The sequence below is a fragment of the Nicotiana sylvestris genome, chromosome 10 (assembly GCF_000393655.2).
Source record: "Nicotiana sylvestris chromosome 10, ASM39365v2, whole genome shotgun sequence".
Taxonomy (NCBI): domain Eukaryota; kingdom Viridiplantae; phylum Streptophyta; class Magnoliopsida; order Solanales; family Solanaceae; genus Nicotiana; species Nicotiana sylvestris.
In genome coordinates, this window is record NC_091066.1 from 154,360,521 (window position 1) to 154,377,826 (window position 17,306).

The 17,306-nt window shown below is 38.4% G+C and overlaps 1 protein-coding gene across 6 annotated transcripts; it reads right to left on the reverse strand.

The window, feature by feature from the left end:
- Positions 1-3,814: 3,814 nt before the first annotated feature.
- LOC104245491 (putative late blight resistance protein homolog R1B-16) lies at positions 3,815-15,844 on the reverse strand. Of its 6 annotated transcripts, none has more exons than XR_715747.2 (6): positions 15,636-15,844; positions 7,686-10,436; positions 7,437-7,540; positions 5,456-5,514; positions 4,634-4,883; positions 3,815-4,538 (listed from the first exon to the last, which is right to left on the reverse strand). XR_715747.2 is itself a non-coding variant. In XM_009801106.2 (5 exons), the coding sequence occupies exons 2-5, from the start codon at positions 8,674-8,676 to the stop codon at positions 4,766-4,768; spliced, it is 1,272 nt and encodes a 423-aa protein (XP_009799408.1). In that variant the 5' UTR covers positions 8,677-10,436; positions 15,636-15,844; the 3' UTR covers positions 3,815-4,765. The 6 variants fall into 6 exon arrangements, 4 of the variants coding, with proteins under 4 accessions (XP_009799408.1, XP_009799411.1, XP_009799406.1 ...); XR_011403088.1 differs by having other exon boundaries at positions 4,607-4,883; XM_009801106.2 differs by having other exon boundaries at positions 3,815-4,883.
- Between the last annotated feature and the right edge of the window lie 1,462 nt (positions 15,845-17,306).

The window sequence follows — 17,306 nt, forward strand, 5'->3', positions numbered from 1 at the left end:
GGCGGAAAGAGGTATCTTCTCATTTTTATTGATGATTTCTCACGAAAGGTTTGGGTGTATTTTTTGAAGGCAAAAAGTGATGCTTTTGAAGCATTTAAAGAGTGGAAGATTTTGGTTGAAAATCAAATGGAGCGGAAAATCAAGTATCTTCGCACAGACAATGGCTTGGAGTTTTGCAATGAAGAGTTTAATGAATTCTGCAAGGTTCATGGGATCTCAAGACATAGGACTGTCAGGCATACCCCACAGCAGAATGGAGTTGCCGAGAGAATGAACAGAACTCTTCTTGAAAAGGCTCGTTGTATGCTCCTACAAGCCAAAATGTCCAAAGTATTTTGGGCTGAAGCAGTTCACACTGCTGCTCATATTGTCAATCGATCTCCAGCATCGGCAATTGACTTTAAGACTCCGAATGAGGTATGGTCAGGTGAACCCTCTAACTATTCATACTTACGAGTATTTGGGTGTCCAGCTTATTATCACGTTAATGAAGGAAAGCTTGAACCAAGGGCTAAGAAGGCCATATTCGTAGGGTATGTGGATGGAGTAAAAGGGTACAAACTTTGGTGTTTGTCTTTACTCAAATTTATAGTTAGTAGAGATGTCACCTTCGATGAATCCTCTATACTTGATCCCCGTAAAGTTTCCGTGGAGTTTTCAGGAAACAAGAACAACGAGCAGGTGGAGCTTCCGGTGGAGCTTGCCAAGGAAAAGGATCAAGAGACTCAGGTTAAAGATGAGTCAGAAGATGTAGGCCTTGAAGAACTTGCTGTCAATGAACCATACACAATTGCGAAGGGGAGGGAGAAGAGGCAGACACGAGAACCGGAACGCCTTATAAATCAAGCAAACTTGATTGCATATGCGTTCGTAGCTGCACAAGAAGAGATTAAAGATCTGGAGCCCTCCTCGTATATTGAAGCAACTTCTTGCAAGGATGCCGCACAATGGCGGTTAGCCATGACTGAAGAGATGGAGTCTCTTCACAAGAATCAGACATGGGTCTTAGTGAAAAGACAAAAGGGGAAGAGGACAGTTGGATGCAAGTGGGTCTACCGAAAGAAAGAGGGAATTCCTGAAGTGGAAGATGCTAGGTTCAAGGCGAGATTGGTTGCAAAAGGTTTCAGCCAAAAGGAGGGAATTGACTACAATGAGATTTTCTCTCCGGTCGTGAAGCATAGCTCAATTCGCGTGCTACTAGCATTGGTTGCACAATTTGACTTGGAGCTTCAACAGCTTGATGTCAAAACTGCTTTCTTACACGGTGATCTAGAAGAGACAATCTATATGGATCAACCTGAAGGTTTCCTAGCTGAGGGAAAAGAAGATCACGTATGCCAACTAAAGAAGTCTTTGTATGGTTTGAAGCAATCCCCTAGACAGTGGTACAAGAGGTTTGATGCATTCATGACTACACATGAATTCTCAAGGAGTGCATTTGATAGTTGTGTGTATCACAAGAAGATGTCTGGTAACTCAATGATTTATTTACTGTTGTATGTTGATGATATGCTTATTGCTGCTAACAACATTACAGAGATAAATGCTTTGAAGAAACTGTTGAGTAAGGAATTTGACATGAAGGATTTAGGAGCTGCAAAGAAAATCCTTGGTATGGAGATTTCAAGAGAAGACGATGTTGTACATCTTTCTCAGAAGAGGTATATTGAAAGGGTTCTCGAGAGATTCAATATGCAAACGTGCAAGCCTGTAAGTACACCATTAGCTCCTCATTTTAAACTTTCAGAGTCACAAATGCCTCAGTCCGAGGATGAGGTGGAGCATATGTCAAAGATTCCTTATGCCAGTGCAGTTGGTAGTATTATGTATGCTATGGTATGCACACGTCCAGATATTGCTCAATCTGTAAGTGTGGTAAGTAGATACATGTCCAACCCAGGAAAGAGGCATTGGGAAGCTGTCAAGTGGATATTGAGATATCTCAAAGGAGCTTCTGGTGTTGGTCTTACCTTTCGAAAAAGTGGTACAGGTATTTCAATTCTCGGTTATGTGGATTCTGACTATGCAGGAGATCTTGACAGAAGAAGGTCCACAACTGGATACATCTTTACCCTCGTTGGCAGTGCCGTCAGTTGGAAGTCGACTTTGCAGTCGATTGTCGCTTTGTCTACGACAGAAGCAGAATACATGGCAGCAGCGGAGGCGGTAAAGGAAGCTATCTGGTTGAAAAGTTTAGTAGCGGAATTGAGTTTGGTTCAGCTGGAATCAACTCTTAGATGTGATAGTCAGAGTGCTATTCATCTAATGAAAAATCAGAGATTTCATGAGCGCACTAAACACATTGATGTCAGATTTCATTTTATTCGAGATGTTATTGATGAGGGAACTATCAAGGTCGTGAAGGTTATCACAGACGATAATGCTGCAGACATGTTGACCAAGATAGTCCCGCTCGCTAAGTTTGCACACTGCAAGGACTTGGCGGGGGTGTGCATCAACTGATGCAACTCCGAAGAGAACAGTTGCTAGGTGGAGGTGGTATGTTCAACAATGGTTTGATTCTTCTTGTTTCTTACAACGGGGTTGCCCAGTAAGCTTAGAAGTTTTGGCCAGAGTTGTTCACACGCTCGAAACGCAAACCAAGGTGGAGATTGAAAATGTTGGTTTATGTTTAGTCAACAATGGCATGCTGAAAATGTTGGTTTATGTTTAGTCAACAATGGCATGCCAATTGGAAGAGTTGGTGGAAAGTGTTGGTGTGGATGCTAGGAGGAAGCTTCCTCCTTTGATGTCACCCATGACATCAAGAGGAGGTCTTTACCTCTATAAATAGATGCACTCCTTCACTTGTAGAAATCATCCCAAAAACAATACAACACATTGTAGTGAGTAGAGAGTTAAGAGAGAAATTCTCTTAAGTGTAATTGGGAACTCTCCCCTTCCTTTGTTAATATTAAAAAGACAACTATTCTCTGGTGGACGTAGGATTATTTTGATCTGAACCACGTTAAATCTTGTGTTCTTTCTTTTACGTTTTCGCTAACAGATTGTCTCATCAGGGGGAGTTAATACGCATTGTACTCTTTTTCCCTTACAAGGTTTTGTCCCACTGGGTTTTCCTTGCAAAATTTGTAAGGAGGCAACCAAAAGGAGTATTTGTTAGATATATGTACTCTTTTTCCTTAACTAGAATTTTTTTCCACTGGATTTTATTTTAGTTAAGATTTTAACGAGACACATTATCTGTTGAATAGACATTCAATGGGGGATGTTATAAATAGAATTCTATTTAAGGTGAATGTCTATATTTTAGAGATATTTTAAGGTTTGTTACTTGGTGGCTAAATTACTTTTCCCCTATAAGTAGAGGGATTCTATTCCACTATAATTGAACCCTAATCAATAAGAATTCTCTACTTTTCTCTGCAATACTCTTCTTCTTCTATTCCATTATAATTGATCCTAATCAATAAGAATTCTCTCTACTTTTCTCTGCAATACTCTTCTTCATTCTTTTATTGTTTCGTAACATAACATGATCAAAGATCAGAAGCGTTTATTAACCGTTATTTCATCAATTAAAAGTATGTAAAAACAACGAAAGTTGGCAGTTGACTTTAAGAATTGGGACAACTACTGTGTATCAATTCCTTTATATTTGATAACTCGTTCACCTTCATCTTGGCAGATGATCTTTCAAAAATTATGGAAAATGCTTTAATAATCCCAAATTAAAGAATCAACATCTATAGGTCCATAATTGAGCACTAAGCAAATGCATTAAAATTATGCCTAGTTCTGTTCTTATTGCCTTAAAGATGTTTGTATTATGAAAACAGAGAGGTTAAAGGGGTTTTGAGTTTGAAGAAGTAATTGATTCATTGCCTCTATGTCATAACAAATTTGAGAAAAACCCATAATTATTCCCTAACATTTGGTAAATATATAGTACAACAATTTCAAATGAGAAAACGTGGATATGATCAAGAAAAGAACATGAAGAATACAGAATCAACATGCTGAATCTGCCCGAGTTCTCCTTCACTATGACACATTGGCTCCTCGTCTATAGACTTTGATAATAAGCTTAAATTCAAGATTTCCCATCGCCTGAACTTGAATTTCCTTGGTGTCTTCTAATGAGTCCATCACAGAGTGGCTGCCATTGCACCAACACAATAATGGTAACCAAGATTGGAGGGAATGTCCCTCTTTATACTACAATCAATCTTCCCTATAACAACCTCGTTTGTTCCGATATTTTTTGGCTGCTATAGTAAATTGTTGTTATAGGAAACATATATTATAACATAATATAAAAATTGGTTCCAAGAAAAATATGACTTTTATGGTGAATGGCCGTCATATGAGGATGTTGTTGTAGAAAGGTTCTGACTGTATATCGAAAACCAATCTTTGGAGGTTGGGAAATGACACATCAGAAGCGTTCCATTGTGGAATGTCCATATCCTCAAATTCCAAGACTTTCAATTTTTGGAACTCTCCATCTCCAACACCCCATTGTTCTTCCTCAAATGCATGGGACTTCAACTTGAGCACTTCCAAGTTTGATTAACCTACCAATAACTGAAACATCATTCCATGGTAGACGATTTGATTTAAGTCGATGTAGAGAGTCTTAAACCTGGAAGCCAAATGCATCTCTGATCACCTTGTGGTTCATCAACCAAGCACCTCAGCAGAGCTCGAGTGATTCGAGTTGATGCAGAGAGTCTAAACCTGGAAGCCAAATATAATGCGTCTTGATCACCTTGTGGTTCATCAACCAAGCACCTCGGCTTTACTAAATTGGATACTTTGACACAAGCGTCTGGAACTCTTCACCTCCAGGTAAGTGAACAAAGGAAAGCCATTGTAATTTCGTTAAACGACTGAACATTTTGAATTCTGGGACATGGCACCTGATGATAGCTGGTTTACCAGTCACTTGCAGATATTTTAAGCTTACCATACCCAATCTCAAATTAATTACATCATCTTCAAAAGATATTGCATCAGGGAATGTACCTGATGCAATAGCGTGGTGCTCAATTTGAAACAGAGATTACGTCATCAGAAGGGTGCAAACAAGTTATCACACAATGAAGACACGAAACCAGTTTTCCCAAAAACATCTCTGTGGGACTATGCTTACAGAGATAGTTGTGAATCTCATAATGACTGAAGAAGAAAAAATTTCCCAATTTATGTTTCTCATTTTACTTCTTGTTGTATTTATATCTTTTTTTGTGGTCAAGGTGACAAACATATTATGTAATAAATTAAAGTATATGCAAATTAATTTAGGAATAAGCTGCATTTGAATAGCGTGGTGCATACTATGTTTTGTGATTACTATTATTCCATTGTACTCGAAGCAGATATGCTGATTATTCATATTGCAAGAATAAATTGATTTTAAAAATCATATATGGAGTTTGCCTACACCCAACAACAAATAAAAATATGAAAAAAAGTTGGAAAAGGAAATTACCTAGGTTGCCCTTTAGCACGGCCCGTAACTAGTACCAGAAGAAGGATGCTAACAGAAACCTACAATACAAAAAGGCCAATACAAACATGATTGCGTTAGGCAGTAATAACTTAAATAACAACAACAACAACAATAACAAACAACTACAACAACATTAATAACAATACCCCAATTTAAAGCTAGAAGAGGTCAGGTATATGACTCTTCACTGTCCATTCTGCTCAATTTGAACAAAACGCAAGAGAGCTCAGAAAATAAACAAAACAAGATTAGTTCAACAAATGAAGCTAATACCAAACAAAAATTTAACAATAGTGCTAATAGTTGTACTCCCTCTCTAAAAGGAAAGATCATTGTTTGGGATGGTGAGGGTTAAAGCATCTAAATAAGCATCTAAGTTCCGATGAGAAGTTGAGCATATATATATAGAGAGAGATGAAGAAAGAGTAGAAAACGAAGAGTTTATAAGAAGGGTGTTTGGATCAACTATAAGAAAAGAAAAATTCAACTATTCGTTTCCTGGCTAATTTAATATCAAGAAATTGAAAAACAACAATGAAAGATCCAAAATAACTGTCGGTTTTGAATTACTATTACTTTAGCAAAGGTGAATCAACAATTTTGAAACACCAAATATATTGAACTATAATCATGTCGTCTAGGCGGTGTTTGTTTAAGAATTAGTGTTATATTAGTGAAAGTGAATTAACAATTGCAAATTGAAATACTAAAGTTGGTAAACAATAATCAAGTTGTCTTATTAGTTACAGAGGAAAAGGGGTTGCCTTAAAGTTGGTTGAGTACAACATCTAGTTGCCTTCATTTCTTCAGAAACTTGAAAAAATGTTGGAAATGATCAAGAAAAGAACTAGAAGAAAACAGAAATGAAATTTCCAATTTCGCAGATCCGAGTCAACTTGCCACATCAGTCTAAGTTCTTCTTCATCCTCCTCTCTAGACTTGATAATGAGCTTGAATTCATGATTTCCCATATCATCAATTTGAGCTTTCTTAATCTCCTCAGCAGAGTTTATGGTACGGCGACTGCATTTGCACCAAGACAGCTCAATCATCTGCAGCAAAAGTAAGTCTCCAAAGCTGCGCGGAATATTTGTTTTCAGTCGACTGTTTTTGAAAATCACACGCTGGAGATTAGGAAAGGACATATCAGAAAAGTTCCAAGAAGGAACATTCATGTTGTAGAATGTCAAGAGCTTGAGATTCTGAAACTCCTCGTCTTTAACATCCCATTGCTCTCCCTCAAAAGCATTAGACTCCAACTTGAGCACCTCCAAATTTTCCAAATTTCCTATGATTGAAATTTCACTCCATGGTAATTGACATGATGACAAGGTCAACTTCTTGAGATTCATGGGGAAGTTGACCTCAAATCGCCTTACACTACGTTTAAGAAAATAGACTTTTAGAGATTCAAGTTTATTCAGAGATTCTAAACCTGGAAGCCAAATGCATGTCCGATCACCTTGTGGCTCCTCAACCAAACACCTCAGCTTTACTAAATTGGGTACTTTTGACACAAACTGTTGGAACTCTTCACCTCCAGGTAAGAGTGCAAAGGAAAGCCATTGTAATTTCTCTAAAGGGGGGTATGTCTCAAACTCTGCAACATTGCACCTAATGACAGCTGGTTTACCAGTCACTTCCAAATGTTTTAAGCTTACCATACCCCATATTGCATGTGATAGATTTAATCTGCGTGATTCATTAAGTATCACTGTTTCTAAGCTCTTGAGCTCAGATAACCATGAAGGATCCGCCTCAAAGTTCCCCTTTAGGGCCAGGTATCTTAAATTAATCAAAGCTTGAATAGGGGACGTACTTCTTAATGTGATGCATGATAAATCCAATATTCTCAATGATTTATAATAGTCATCATGAGAAAGGTGGTTGCAGTCATAGACGAGAATAATATTCTGGTTAAGTATATTATCAGAAGGGAGTAAATGAGCAGAATGGGGACCTGGCGGGCTACCAGAGCGTAAGGAATCTGATCCTCTTTCAGGATGAAGGAGATAATGCATCTGAAAGCAACAGTGTTGGTCACAGGAACTTGAATCATCTGACCTGGTAAGAAAACAAAGTACCAAAAGGGAGAAGGGAGAAAATAGTAAGAACCAGCAAAGTTAATAGTCTTAGGTGATAAAGTCTGTGTTGGTTCGATTTAAATCTCACCTCCTTGGAAAATCAATTTTAGAGAAGCAAAACTCACGTAATAGATCATGCATGCGAATTGCTCTCACCTCACCAAAGAAGCTCCTTTGGACAACCATTACAAGGTTATTATCTATTAACTCCATCACGTAGCCCTTTGCTTCATCCTCTGCGCTCTTTAATTCATTACCTACTGCATATTCTTCAGCAACCCAAAGTTGTATCAACTTTCGGACCAAGAGTTCATCTTCACAAAATCCTCCAAAGTAAAGAAAACAACGCTTCAATTGAGAAGGTAAAAATCTGAAACTCAACTCAATTATGTCCATGTACATTTGTGTATCACCAGCAGCACATGAACTTAAACCATTGGCAACTTCTTCCCAACGAATTTCTTCCTTGTTCAGTTTTGCAAGAACACCAGCTACCAAAATAATTGCAAGTGGAAGCCCTCCGCAGCTTTGTGCTATTTTCACTCCTATCTTCTCAAGTTGTGGAGCGCAACTTTCTTCTCCAAACACCTTCTTTTGCAATAAGCACCAACTTTCTTCACCTGTGAATAAACGAACGTGATGAGGAGCACTAAAAACTTCAGTATAAGAAGCCACTTTGTCTTGTCTAGTTGTCAAAATAATTCTACTGCAGCTGTAATCATCTGGAAAACAACTTTTTAAGTCATCCCATACTTCAGCGCTCCATAAATCGTCAATGACAATGAAGTATTTCTTTCTTAGCAAATGTCTTCGCAGCTCAACTGCTAGTTCATTATTGCTCCTTGTGTTATCATTCGGAGGAACCAAATTACCCAATAATTCAAGCAATGTCTTTCTCTTATTATATACTTGAGAAATAGTGCACCACGAACAAACATCAAAGCGATCGATTATATCATTATGAGTATACAATCTCTTCGCCAAAGTTGTCTTACCTATTCCAGGCATACCGACAAGGGAGACCACATCTAAATGTTTCGGGCCCCGAACAAGTCGTTGTATCAGCTCTGCTGTCTCATCCTCAAATCCCATAACTGCTTCTGAAGTTGTGGTCATACTTGATTCAGAAACTGTGCTTCTTCTTGGCACAATTAACTGGACGTTGACTTGATTGTGTGGAAGCTAATGTTGCAGACTTCTTGCACAGGTGGTGCTCGATATATATGGTTGTTAAACGAGGGTATATAATAAAGTTGGAGAGAAAAATGTAAGATATGAAGTGAGCAAATTATTCCCACAAAAGGCTCAATCTGTACCTAACCTAGAGTTATTTTGTGGGGAATCAAATGATTGAGATATCTTTGAATTGCTTTTGCTATGGAGGTATGTGTATTCATAGAAGACAACTCCTTTATAGGAGTACCAGTTAAGAAACACACGCTATGCGTGGTCCTACATACCAATTTATTATTTTTGTTGACATTAGTAGCGTGGAATAACTATGTTATGGATGATGCATTCCATCGTGAACACACACTTGGAAATAGGGTTTGGTGAAACTTTTACTACACACGCAATAGATAAAATTATTAATAAGGAGAGAGTTCACACCCGAATAAGAAGAACGTATATTCATAGAAGACAACTCCTTTTATAGGAGTACTAGTTAAGAAACACATGCTATGCGTGGTCCTACATCCCAATTTATTATTTTTGTTGACATTAGTAGCGTGGAATAACTATGTTGATTAACAGCGTAACATAGCTAATTATTGATATAGATCTGTTCTATCACAAACAATAAAATATGATTAGTTTACAAAAAATCATGTACATTAAGTTGGACAACAAAATGGGGAGACAAATTTGAGATTGTTGTCAGTATGTATCTCTTTCTCTGTAGTTACTATGACACAAGTGGAAGAAAAATAATAGTAAAGGTTAGGAAAGAAGAAGTAAATTATTGAAAGGGGACAAAGAATTAGGTAAGCTTTTTTTTAAAAAAAAAAAAGAATTAGGTAAGTATTAGATGCGTTCCCACTTTAGATCTATACACTTCTTTTCAATTTCCTCACAAAAGGATTGACTTGTTCTGGAATGTCATCAACTACCAAGAACAACAATAAGTCCAATTGGCTGTTATTTTCTCATATGTACATGCCTCTGAAAATGAGATGTGAACTCGTTTTGGTAAGTAAACCTACCAACTTTGAAGTCCCATAGTGTTCATTCTTTGAAGAAGAAAATAATTACCAACCATAAATTGAAGTTTTATAGCGCGTTGATGTTCAGGGACGGATATACCGTTAAAGTTATGAGTTCAACAAAATCCAATAGCTTTGGCCTACACCTTTGTATTTTTTGTTAAGAAATTCATCAGATATATATATAAATAACCTACTCAGAACCTAGTAAGCAAAAAGGATTGCGGTTTGGAACTCACAAAATTAAAATCCAGCCTCTGTTGTTACAAAACAAGCTTTAATAAAATTCCTACTTGCCACGACTAGTCCACATTGACTAAATATTCACATGGCACATTAAAGGGATATGGAAATCGATATGTTCTAGGAAACAATACAAAACATTTTAGTTTCTTAAAATCATACTTATAATATTATATTTCAAAGTTTAAAAAAATGGATAATAGTGGTGTCTGAGTCGGCTTGCACGCAACTCGACTAATTGCACGGGATACTGCTACCTCTTACCAACAACATGTATCAAGTAACCCTGTCCACCAAGGCTTGGACATATGGAAAGAAATCACCTAGTAAAGTAGTATTTTTGCCTCCCCTAGGATTTGAACCTGAAGCTCATGGTTTTCAATCCACTTCATGACCAGTAGACTACACCCTTGGGTGTAAAGTTTAAACCTATTATAACATATTAACCATTTGAAGTCAATACTCCTTTTTTTCTTGCCATTTATTTTGAAAGATAGACATTAAAAAAAAAAAGCTTTACGAGTACAAAGCATTTTTTGCCATAACATAAAAGTATTCTGCTAAGAAAACAACTGAGTTTTCTAAAAGGACTTCTGGTTAAAAGGATTAGGATTCTAATTCTGGTATGAAATACTGGATTATGTCTATCCAGTGTTTGTTTACAATATTACCTAATACCATTATAAATTTTATAATAATATCTTGGTATTATTTGTTAATAATAGCATGATCAATTAACCTAGATATAGTTATCAACATGACAATGTTACCCCCCCCCCCCAAGGGCCCTATCAGTTTCATAACTGAAATATTCAACGTTCAAATTGGAAACAAAATTGTATCCAAATTTATCTATCTTCATACCAAACCAAATGGTTTGGATTATACATCGTATTATCCTATTTTTAATTCAATGAACCAAATAAAGCACTAGTACAAAACTATGGATTATTAATGCCAATATTAATTCAATGACGTGGTCCAAGGCAAAGTGGAAGCCAAGAAAGCGGCTTACATTAAGTTAGTAGAGAGCACCGACGAGGATCAGAGGAGAGCGACCAGAGAAAGATACAAGGAGGCTAGGAGGAGGCGAAATTAACGGTCACAGAGGCTAAGACTGCTGCTTTTGGTCAGCTTTATGAGGAACTTGGGGGCAAAGGTGGGGACAAGAAGTTATTTCGGTTGGCCAAAGCGAGAGAGAGGAAGGCTCGCGACCTGGATCCAGTGAGGTGCATCAAAAACGAGCACGGTCGACTATTGATGGAAGAGGCCCAGATTAGGCAAAGATGGCAATCGTACTTTCATAAACTTCTGAATAAAGAGGGGGATGAAAACATCGTGTTAGGGCAATTGGGCACTCCGAGAGTCACCGAGACTTCAGGTATTGTAGGCGCATTAAGGTTGAGGAGGTCGTGGGTGCGATGGGTAAGATGAGTCGGGGCAAAGCGACAGGACCAGACAAGATTCCAGTAGAGTTTTGGAGATATGCGGGTCGATCAGGCTTGGAGTGGCTGACTGGGTTGTTTAATGTTATCTTCAGGACAAAGAGGATGCCTAATGAGTGGCGGTGGAGTACAATGGTTCCGGTGTACAACAACAAAGGGGATATCCAGAATTGTAACAACTATAGGGGCGTCAAGTTACTAAGTCATACCATGAAAATTTGGGAGAGGGTGGTGGAAGGGAGGATAAAGAGGGCGGTGTCTATATTGGAAAACCAGTTCGGGTTCGTTCTACTACGGAAGCTATCCACTTTATTAGGGAGGTTGGTGGAACTATACAGGAATAGGAAGAAGGATTTGCATATGGTGTTTATTGACCTAGAGAAGGCATATGACAAGGTCCCTAGGGACATCCTTTGGAGGTGTCTGGCGGTGAAAGGTGTGTCGGTGGCTTACATTAGAGAGATAAAGGATATGTATGATGGAGCTATGACTAGAGTTAGGACTGTGGGAGGTGACTCAGAGCCTTTTCCGGTGGTTATGGGGTTACACCAAGGATCTGCGCTCAGTCCGTTCTTATTTGCTCTGGCGATGGACGCACTAACACACCATATCCAGGGAGAGGTGCCATGGTGTATGTTGTTCGTTGATGATATAGTTCTGATTGATGAGACGCGAGGTGGCGTTAATGGAGACTGGAGGTTTGGAGGCAGGCCCTGGAGTCTAAAGGTTTCAAGTTGAGTAAGACTAAGACGGAAGTTCAGCGACGTGACGGGGGAAGCGGATGTGGAAGTTAGGCTTGACTCACAGGACATCCTCAGGAGAGAAAGTTTTAAGTACTTAGGGTCAATTATCCAGGGAGATCGACGGGGATGTTACGCACCGTATTGGGGTGGGGTGGATGAAATGGAGGTTAGCGTCTGGAGCCCTGTGTGACAAGAATGTACCACTGAAACTCAAAGGTAAGTTCTATAGAGCGGTGGTTAGACCGACCATGTTGTATGGAGCTGAGTGTTGGCCAGTCAAGAATTCACATATCCAGAAGATGAAAGTAGTAAAAATGAGGATGTTGAGATGGATGTGTGGGAACACTAGGCTGGATAAGATTCGGAATGAAAATATTCGGGAGAGGGTGGGCGTGGCTCCCGTGGAAGACAAGATGTAGGAAGCGCGGCTTAGATGGTTCGGACACGTGCGGGGGAGAAGCCTAGATGCACCGGTTAGGAGGTGTGAGCGGTTGACTTGGCAGGTACGAGAAGAGGCAGAGGGCGGCCTAAGAAGTATTAGGGCGAGGTGGTCAGGCAGGACATGGCGCGGCTTCAGATTTCCGAGGACATGGCTCTTGATAGGAACATGTGGAGGTCGAGCATTAGGGTCGTAGGCTAGGGGGTAGACGAGAATTCTTTCCTCTTTGTACCGGGTAGTCTGATAGAGTTTTGTTTAGGTTTGTTAGCGGTCTATGTTGTGTTCACATTGTTGTTTTGCATAGTTTTGTGTTATTGTCTTTTCACTTATTCGTTGTTGTTATTTTCTTTCTGACATATTTTTGTTGTTACATGCCTTTTCTCTTGTTTCTTTTCTGATATTATTGTCTCTCCTGTTGAGCCGAGAGTCTCTCGAAAACAGTCTCTCTACCCTTTTCAGGGTAGGGGCAAGGTCAGCGTACACTCTACTCTCCCCAGACCCCAATAGTGAGATTTTATTGGGTATGTTATTGTTGTTGATTATCCATCCTACATAACTGTCTATGAACCAAACGACCCCAAAAAGTATCAATAAACAAAATAATGTGGGTATCACTTGTCAGGATGAGCCCATCACAATAGTTAGGTACCGACAATATTATCATTTTCGAGCTCTTTCTATTTTAGAGTTTATGCCCCAACTATTTTAAGTGTAGAGTAACGATTACTATTTTTTTTAAAAGAATTCAACCAAAAACATATACTCCATCTGTTCCAATTTATGTGAACCTATTTCCTTTTTGGTCCATTCCAAAAAGAATGACCCCTTTCTAAATATGGAAACAATTTAGCTTAAACTTACAATTTTACCATTAATGAGAAGCTTTTATAACCACACAAATACTCTGGATCCCTTTTTGACTTGTTCAGGATCACAAATTCCAAAAATCTTCATTTTTTCTTAAACTTCGTGCCAAGTCAAACAAGTTCACATAAATTGGAACGGAGGGAGTATTTTATTTGTAATTTTGCTCTCAAGCCTACGGGGTACAGTTGTTGTTCACCTTCCCCCAAAGTCAGGTTATTATGCGTTACTTATCCGCCACGGAAGCATCACTTCCCGTCCCAATTGCATGTGTTAAGCATGTCGTCCGCATCCATTCTGAGCCAATTGAACTCTTCATAAGACTCATAGTTACATTATTTGCAGCTTCCTTATTCACACACAAAGCGGATCGGAATTGTCTTTCATTCCAATGCATAAATAATATCTGTGCACTTCATATTCGCTCGTAGTTCACTCCCAGAAGTATAGTCATCCTTCTACCAGGTATAGATATGTATAACAAAGATATCATTGGTTTCCAAGACGATCGACTACGGAAGCCCTTCAGCTCGTTAGGAGATTGGTGAAACGGTATAGGGAGAAAATGAGGGATTTGCATATGGTGTTCCTTGACCTAGAGAGAGCTTATAACAAAGTCCCGAGGGAGGTCCTTTGGAGATGTTTGGAGGCTAGCATTGTTCTTGTTACATATACGAGGGTGTTTAAGGAGATGTTTGAGGGAGCTAGGACCCGGGTGACAACCGTGGGAGGAGACTCAGAACACTTTTCAGTTCTAATGGTGTTGCACAAGGTATCTGCTCTTAGCCCGTTTATATTTGCTTTAACGATGGACAAACATTCGCGTCACATTCAAGAGGAAGTGTCATGGTGTATGTTATTTGCAGACGATATTATTCTGATTGACGAGACGCTAGGCAGTATTAACACGAGGTTGGAGGTTTGGAGACAAACCCTGGAGTCAAAAGGTTTCGAGCTGAGCAAGACCAAAACAGAATACTTGAAGTGCAAGTTTAGTGACGAGAACCATGATGCGGACGTAGTAGTGACGCTTGACAACCAGGTCCTCCCTATGAAAGGAAGTTTCAAATACCTCCAATCAATAATCAAGGAAATAGGGAGATTGAGAAGATGTCACACATCGTATTGGAGCAGGATGGATAAAATGGAGGCTTGCATCCGATGTTTTGTGTGATAAGAATGTACCGCCTAGACTTAAAAGTAAATTCTACTAAGTGGTGGTTAGACCGACTATGTGGGGCAGAGTGTTGGCCAGTTAAAAACTCCCGTGTCCAGAAGATGAAAGTAACAGAGATGAGGATGTTGAGATGAATGTGTGGGCCTACTAGGAGAGGTAAGATTAGGAATAAAGTTGTTCGAGATAAGGGGGAGTGGCTCACGAGGAGGACAAGATGCGAAAGTGAGGTTAAGATAGTACGAGCATGTGAAAAGGAGAGGTGCAGATACCCCCATGAGGAGGTGTAAGGAATTGGTTGTGGTAGGCATGAGGAGAGGTAGAGGAAGGTTGGGGTGAGGTGATAGCCAGGACATGGTGCAACTTCAGTTTACCGAGAACATGACCCTTGATAGGAGGGTGTGGAGGTCGAAGATTAAGATATAGGTTAGGGGTGGTTGAATGTATTCCAATGCTATTGTAGTATTAGTCTTGTATTTTTGTTCGTAGAGTTATATTCTACCTGTTATTTCTTTCGCTTCAGTTATTTTACTATATCGATATTGTTACTGCTTGTTGCTACTGCTCCTTTCATTTTGTCATTAAGCCGAGGGTCCTCGAAAACAACCTCTCTAACTCCACGGGGTAGGGTAAGGTCTCCGTGCACACTACCCTCCCCAAACTCCACTTGTGGTATTATACTAGATATGTTATTCTTGTTGTATAAGATATATCATTGGCAAGGAGCGGAAGACAGGAAAACATTTCTTAAAACGATAGGAAACTAGCATTTAAATTGGAGAGATTAACCTGACCCGTGACCCGATATTGGAAGTTCGTAGGTAAACTATGGAGGTCTGTATAAACCTAAGTCCACTATCACAAATAAAGATTTTTAGTTCGTGTTAATCTAGAATTAACTTTCACATAATGCAAAGTACCAACACATGATTTCTTTTTCCGGAAAAATATTGAAATTTGCACCTGAACTATGATTTTCATTGAGCAGTTCTGAACTATGATTTTTGTTGGTCGATTCTCTGCCGGTCGTTGCTCATTTTCTGGCTGTTGGACGGAGTCGCCGAGGAAATCAATTCTCTGTTGGTTTACCTCTCTAATTGCCGCCGTTGCTGCGAATAGTTGCTGTATACTACTATTTTCTATTTGTTAGATGGATAGTATGGAAATTGGGGGAAATTCATATTTCTATCTGATTTCACTAACAGGATATATTCAAAACCTAAGGGCTCGTTGCTAGTATAATTTATATTGGGATAAGTTATGGTGAAATTATTGTTTATTCATTGTTTGGTATATTGTATTAAGAATGACAATTACATAATTTATAAGAAGAAGGAATAAGTTATACCGGTGCTAAATACCCCACCTTCTATAAGGTATAAGGTATCTCAGTGTTAAAATTAACACCGGAATAACTTATACCTGGCTTGCTAACCAAACGAAGTATTACGATGGTATTAAATTTTTATATCACCCTTATACCTTCTTATACCTCATACCAAACGACCCCTAACGGTGTTACCCAACTCTCATTCATAAAACAAATCTTCTACTCTAAAGCAAAACGTTTCCTCTCCTTTTATTGGATAACGCAAATTATCACTTTAATTCCTCAGTTTTAGGCAATTTCTTGTATAATTTTGACATGGAAAATATCCCCTTATGTGTCAATTTTCAATGAGAAAATGGGATTGTATAACCGCTGCAAAAATAATAGCCGAAAAAATAATAAATTTGTATATAAATATATATATTATATGTTAATATAAAAAAATTATATAAATTTTATATAATTTTTCGGCTACCAGATGTAAATAGCTTCTAGCGCAGGCTAGGAGTGATAATACAACCTCGTTATTCGTTTGCTTCAATAATATGCATTCGTTTTCGACTTCCTCCATGTGTTACATCATGTTTATGCCATGTAAACAAAAATAGTGGATCGAATGTTTCCAGAATAAGATACATCCATACAAAGAAGCAGTTATAAGAACAAATTACAATTTGCTATAGATAGCAAGGCCACCACATTTAAATCAGAAAAAAAGTTATGAAGGCAGCATGGCATCTCCTAAAAAATATCACCATAAACTGAATACAGCATATATCTAACATAAGGAAATTTTGGTGCCTAAATCTGGGAGATGCATATATCATGAGTTTCTGGAGGAATATCTAGTTGTTTATGTTAACGTATAATGTGGTTGTGAAGTGATTAAGATGGAAACCAACAGCAAATATTAATTTCATAGCCAATTGTCATAACATTTTCACCGCATATTTTCATTAATAAGCTACAACACGTGATGTTTTTAAGCCACAAATATCACAAAGGCATGTTTTTAAGCTTTTGCCTACAGTTTTTCAAGTTTGCATTTGTGGTGATAGGGTGACGCTACAATGAACAGAACGTGGAACTAGAATTAAATATTAGATCTAGAAGAAACTATAATTTTAATTAGAAAATCTCCACAAATGTCGCCAAATTGTTTGACCAAAAAAGTATGGGACCTTTTTGTTAAACTAATTAAATAAGAAGATAGAGGGTAAATCCTAGTTAAGGATAATTAATTCTAGATCTCAGATGAATAACATGAATAGAAAAATATAGTTGAGTATAAATGTTGCCAGTGA

What these genes read in the sequence shown, in the direction of transcription:
- LOC104245491 (XM_009801102.2), bottom strand. Translation starts at nt 8,676, where the DNA reads ATGACCACAACTTCAGAAGCAGTTATGGGATTTGAGGATGAGACAGCA. An exon ending in AAAATTGATTTTCCAAGGAG is followed by an intron (nt 7,541 to 7,648) that starts GTGAGATTTAAA and finishes TTTTCTTACCAG; the next exon opens with GTCAGATGATTCAAGTTCCT.